The sequence below is a fragment of the Theobroma cacao genome, chromosome 6 (assembly GCF_000208745.1).
Source record: "Theobroma cacao cultivar B97-61/B2 chromosome 6, Criollo_cocoa_genome_V2, whole genome shotgun sequence".
NCBI classification, from domain to species: Eukaryota; Viridiplantae; Streptophyta; class Magnoliopsida; order Malvales; family Malvaceae; genus Theobroma; species Theobroma cacao.
The window spans coordinates 6,291,748-6,298,047 of NC_030855.1; the positions used below are offsets into that span (position 1 = coordinate 6,291,748).

General features: G+C 38.0%; 1 protein-coding gene across 2 annotated transcripts; it reads left to right on the forward strand.

The window, feature by feature from the left end:
* Positions 286 to 5,911, forward strand: LOC18595560 (U-box domain-containing protein 35). Of its 2 annotated transcripts, none has more exons than XM_018123809.1 (10): positions 286 to 867; positions 1,026 to 1,135; positions 1,254 to 1,375; positions 2,185 to 2,390; positions 2,479 to 2,524; positions 2,907 to 3,198; positions 3,675 to 3,776; positions 3,860 to 4,288; positions 4,632 to 5,393; positions 5,522 to 5,911. In XM_018123809.1, exons 1-10 carry the CDS (start codon positions 675 to 677, stop codon positions 5,597 to 5,599), a joined length of 2,340 nt encoding a protein of 779 aa, XP_017979298.1. In that variant the 5' UTR covers positions 286 to 674; the 3' UTR covers positions 5,600 to 5,911. The 2 variants fall into 2 exon arrangements, with proteins under 2 accessions (XP_017979298.1, XP_017979297.1); XM_018123808.1 differs by having other exon boundaries at positions 287 to 867; positions 3,675 to 3,782.

The window sequence follows — 6,300 nt, forward strand, 5'->3', positions numbered from 1 at the left end:
CTAGAATACTATTAACGTGATTACGGTTAATAATTCTAAACCACACACACAAAAACTTTGGCAACAAGTTCATAGTAAGTAGTAAATAGTAGAATAATAAGAGGAAAAATTATTAGCATTTATTAGAAAAAAGGGTTTTTGGTGATTAATTGGATGACTATTAAAGGCTTAACAACCATCAGTCAGGCACATTAATTCATTTGGGGTGCTGTGCGCTTTCTATCTCATTTCGTCCCCACTTATTTCAGTACCTATATAACGGGGAAGGGAATTTGGGCCATGTAAACAGAGAGAAAACGGGGGGAATTCTAGGCCGTGGTTTTATTAAGTTTTGCTAATTTATGCCTTTTGCTGGTACACAATTCTCGGTTAAAATACTAGCAAATTTTTTAGGCTCCTATTCGACAGCCAGAACCAGAGAAACTAACAACCCTGTTTGAAAGGTGATAATAAAAGGCAATGCATGGTCAGAGTCATGGAATTTTGATGTTTGCATAGAGATTAGAGGAAGAGAGGTTTCGGGGCCTCTCAAACTAGTTGTAGATAATAATTCGATGGGGTAGTTCTGTTATCTGGAAAAACTTCAATCTCTTCGTTTTAACAATCTGGGTGACTTTGTACCTTCTGTCTAAAGACAATTAAGAGAAGAAAAAATAAATAAAAAAAGACAGAAAATGTGGACTCCAAATAGATATGCTTCTTCTGCAAAGAAAGGTGTGGGAAATGGGCTGGTAGCAGTAGCTATAGACAAGGATAAAGGGAGCCAACATGCTCTGAGATGGGCAGTGGAGAATCTTCTTTCCAGAGGCCAAACTGTTATTCTTATTCATGTTGTTAACAAAGCAGCATCAGTTACTCATGTAGCAAGTAACTCCCTCTCTCTGTCTCAGTTACTTTTTCAATGTTTGTGCCCAAAAAGAGTTTAAGCAATATATGTTCAGGAGGAAATTGGATGATATTTAGCTTTTAGCAGGTTCTTAGATTTTTTTGCTTGCTGAATTCTTATTAAACTGATTCGGGTGCAGGTACTGCTGTGGTTTGTGACATAAACTTACCTCTATCAAATAAACAAATGGCCGAAAAGCTGTCCAAGGATTTGTTCCTCACCTTCCATTGTTATTGTACTCGAAAAGACGTAAGGTTCATCAATAGAATGCAATCCTTTGAGCAACTGCAATGATTTCTTTCGCATAATACAATAGTTAACCAGAAAATGCTGTGACTTGGTCTCCCTTCTGTTATTTTGACATCAGATACATTGCCTTGACATCATACTCGAAGACACGGATATAGTTAAAGCATTGACAGAATATGTTTCTTATGCTGCAATTGAGAAATTGGTTCTTGGTGCCCCAGCTCGAAGTGGATTTATGAGGTACCTGCTCCTTGTTTCCAACTCAATATTCACACAAAAAGGTTTTGACAGGGTGGTGATGATCATAATGAGGACCCAGCATGATTGGCCTTACAGGGAAAAACAGATTTTAAACTCTAAACAGCAAAAAGTGTGACTGAAATCACTGATAGATCAAAAGATTTACTCTTAGAAATATGTACACAACACTATGATTTTGGGAGAATTCATTGCTAGGATTAATCAATGATTTACATCTGTCCAGGATTAGATAGCTTCATTCGTTTTCTGTATGAAGATTTTCTGTCGCAATAGCTAATTTTCTTCTCAGGTTAGCTTCTTTTCTGCGAAACAGAATCTGGCTTTAACCACTCCAATTTTGATTTGGCCATCTAAGCCACATTTCCAGGTGGCCTTACGGATTTTATATGGCATATAAAAAAACAAAACATACAGATATAAGTCATGAGTAGCCAATTATCATGGACATAGGAGCAATTAAAGCAAAGTTGAATTTGTTAATTCTTGGAGAGTAGAGATGTTGAAGAAATACAGAAAAGTTTGTACGTACAGTGACCAGGGTGGCATTTGAGACTTCTTCCTGGTCCAACACATGTAGAAAATGATAAATGCATTTATAAAAAGCTTTTGTGTGGCAAGTGCAATAACCACCTTAGCTGTTGCAACTCAAAACAAGTGGGATAACGTGCACTTCCTAGATTAAAAAATACAAGAATGATGGTACTTCAACTTTGAAATTCTTCCTTAGAGATGTAATTTTTCGAGTTTACCAAGCTAAGCTCCTCTGACTTGTGGTTTTTGTTATGCAGAAAATTCAGGGCTGATATACCAAGCTGTGTATCAAAACTTTCACCAGACTTCTGCACTGTATATGTCATTTCCAAAGGAAAGGTCTCTTCAGTACGAAATGCCTCTCGTTCAGCTCCACACTCCTCCCCACTACTCGATGAAATTAAGAAACAAAATGCAGATTCTGTTGATAAGCCATTCCTGCACAGTGGTAGTGTAAAAGGAGGTTTGTTTCCCTCCTATAATAATGTGCTTTCAATGTAGTTTACTTGTGGATTCACTGAAAATGCAGCTTTTGAATCTTGAATATACAGCTGACAGGATGGTCAAGCCTCGTACTTCAGTTGACAGAGCTAGCAGGTAAGTCTCGAGAAATAACCCTGTTAAGGAAATGAATTGGGTGAATTTTCAAAGACTTCAAGTATATCATTTCCAGATGTTACCAGCCATACATCCAGGAAGAACAGTAATTTGATGGTTTTCGAGTCTGGGGTTGGCTCAGCATCAATTTGGGTAAAATTAAAGAGGAAAATTTGTAGCAAAGTAGAGCAAGGATTCTTGTAGGGAAATTTCATCAACCAATACTGAAGATGTTCGAAATTAGTTTAATCTCATCCGTTACTATATCATTTCAGTTATAAGTATTAAACCTTTAATTTTATCAACTTAAAAGCTTGGAACTGGTAGCTTGGAGGTGATATGATCTTACTGATGAACTTACGATCATCTTTACAAAAACCAGGTCACCATACCCCGGTGCAAGACCGAGCCTCATGAAAGCGTTTGGGGATTTCTCAGAATCGGATACTGATATATCATTTGTCAGCTCGGAAAGACCAAGCACTGATCGTAACTCTTCTGTGTTCTTTGATTCATTTGTTGATTCGAGCCGAAATTCACGGATATCAAGCAGCACAGATCATAGCATAGGATCAATGCGTTTAGGAATCAAGTGGAGTGACCGTACTACTCCACATGAATTCTCATCAGTTTCACAAGAAAGTGGAAGATCATCATGTTCATCTCAGAATCTGGTAAAGCCAATCACTCTTTCTCATATGGAAGGCTAACTTTAATATAGACACCAGGTCCCATTCATCTCATCTCATATCATTGCATCATTTAAAGATGCTTGTCAAAGCTTAAGCGTATTAAAAATATACAAAGAAACAACCTAAAAGAAATCTTATTGGGTCAAAATAAGTACATTGTAGTAATCATCACTTTTGAAATCAAGACTGAAGAGAACTCTATAGTTGATTTTCTATCATCCAATTGAAAAATCCTTATACATAAGCTTTAGTTCTCTCCTTGCTATTAAATTATATAACAAATTATCATTACACAAAGAGTTGGTTAAATCATGCTTTTTTTTTCTGTTGCTAAAGAACACAAAATTCAGCACCATTTCTGTAGTTCTTAAAGTTTTAGTCTCAAAATTTTCACCATGTTTATACCAATCATGGCTGGCTAAAGTGACGTTTCTGCTTATTTAATCTACAAACAACAGGAGGAAGTAGAAGCTGAGATGAGGAGACTGAGGCTAGAATTGAAGCAAACAATGGACTTGTACAGCAATGCATGTCGAGAAGCCCTTTCAGCAAAACAACAGGTACAGGCAAGTCATCAAAGTACTCCCCCTTTTGTGAATTTTCTGAATTACAGAGACGGGTGGTGATGAGATATTTAAGTTAGGCAATGGAGCTGAACCGCTGCAAACATCAAGAAGAACAAAGATTGGAAGAGGCACGACATGCCGAGGAAGCTGCGATGTCTGCTGCAGAGAAAGAGAGGGTTAAGTGCCAGGAAGCCGTACAAGCAGCTGAAGCAGCACAGAAAGTTGCGGAATCTGAATCGCTTAGAAGATTGAAAATAGATGGGGAAACCCTGAGAGAAACGGTGGAAATGAAGAAGATGTTAGACACCCTTTCCCGGAGTAATATCAAATACAGAAGATATAGTATCGAGGAAATTGAACAAGCAACTGATGGCTTTGCCTGCTCTCGAAAGATTGGAGAAGGAGGTTATGGCCCCGTCTATAAGTGTTATCTTGATCATACATCGGTTGCAGTTAAGGTTTTACGCCCAGATGCTGCTCAAGGGAGATTACAATTTCTGCAAGAGGTGAGAAGCTAGTAATATTGATGGCTGATTCTTAAAAGACATGTATGATTTGAAGCTGTCGACATCCCCTGCTTGTTAGTCCTAACACCAGGGAAACGCAAAGAAATCTAAAACAAACTACATAGTCTTCACTCCATCAAGGCTCATAAAATGTCTAGTTGACTCAAAAAACCTTGGTAGACTAGTCTTGCTTAGTTGTTAATTGAATTGAAAGCTAGATTTGTCAATAAGGTATTTTAACATGGTTTCCTATGCATTCTCTCATGACCAAGCTTCTTAAGGAATTGCTGTAAATAAGCAGTCTGAAATTTCTAACATCTTGCCCTTGATTATTGTTGTGCAGATTGAAGTACTTAGCTGCATCCGCCATCCCAACATGGTACTTCTTCTAGGTGCCTGCCCAGAGTATGGCATTCTAGTGTACGAGTACATGGGCAAGGGAAGCTTAGATGACTGTATCTTTAGGAGAGCGAACACCCCCGCTATGTCTTGGCAACTCAGATTCCGCATAGCTGCAGAGATTGCCACAGGCCTACTTTTTCTCCATCAGACAAAGCCAGAGCCGATTGTGCACCGTGACCTTAAGCCTGGCAACATTTTGCTAGACCACAACTACGTTAGCAAGATTAGCGATGTTGGATTAGCCAGGCTTGTCCCTGCTGTTGCTGAGAATGTGACACAGTTCCGCGTAACTTCAACAGCAGGAACGTTTTGCTATATAGACCCGGAGTATCAGCAAACAGGGATGCTCGGCGTAAAATCTGATGTATATTCCTTAGGGATCTTGCTTCTTCAACTTATAACGGCCAAGCCACCAATGGGATTGACCCACTATGTTGAGCGAGCAATCGAGAAGGGCACGTTTTTCACAGAGATGCTGGACCCTGCTGTGACTGACTGGCCTGCTGAAGAAACCTTGTCCCTTGCAAAGCTGGCACTTCAATGCGCAGAACTCAGACGGAAAGACAGGCCAGATCTTGGCAAGGAAGTCTTGCCAGAGCTCTGTAGACTCAGAGATATTGCTGAAGAGAAAATGAACCATTTCTTTTTTGCTCACAGTGCTGGACCCTCCCCCAACCACAGCCAAGTTTCTTCTATTTCACAGGTGAGTTTACAAAATGACTTACTCGTGATTTTCTTAATCTATACCAAGGGTCTTCACCTTGGAATTTTTTTACCTGAAAAAGTCAAAGGAATGACATTCTGGTGTGACCTTTTCTTTTTCTTTTACAGGAGGCGAAGAGTGATGCTTATCAGGTTGAAAATTCTACTAGCTCAAAGACAGAAGAAGAAAAATCAGATAAAGATTAAGGGAATAAAGGATACAGGATTAAACTTAGGACTTGGCTTATATCCTCTCACAATTAGAGCCAACAGAAGATATCATCATTAATTCGTTCCTCAAAGCTTAGTTAATGTGTTTGTTATTAGGGCTTGGCATCAAGAGCCATCAAACTCAAGTGGCTTCTGATTCTGCCAGCCAAAAGAAATTTTGTTTTCTTGTAAATATTTTGGGAGAAAACTGCAAACAATAAATGTAACTAACTACATAACTTTTGGGAAAAAGAACAAATGTAACATTACAAGAATTTGAAACAGAAACCTCTTTCCAAAATTCGTTCACTTCCCTTATTATCACACACGCACGCACACACACATATATATCGAAACAGATATTGTTAATATATTTCAATCAAGTTAGTGTTTCTTTTTTATCTTTTTTCATTATGAACTTTTTCTCTTAAATCAAAGCAAGAGTAAAAAGGTGTTCATGTAACTTCCCTTATAACCACACATACACATATGTATATCAAAAGAGATATTGTTAATATCTAGACTTCAATTAAGTTATTGCTTCATTTTTTTATCTTTCTCTTTCTAACGATTTTTTCTCTTAAATCAAAGCTAGGGTAAAGAGGTATTCATGTTGGACATTGCCAACAATAATAATCGTGGAATACAATCCCTCAATAGAATAAAAAAAACAAGAATTCTTTAAATAAAAAGGAGAA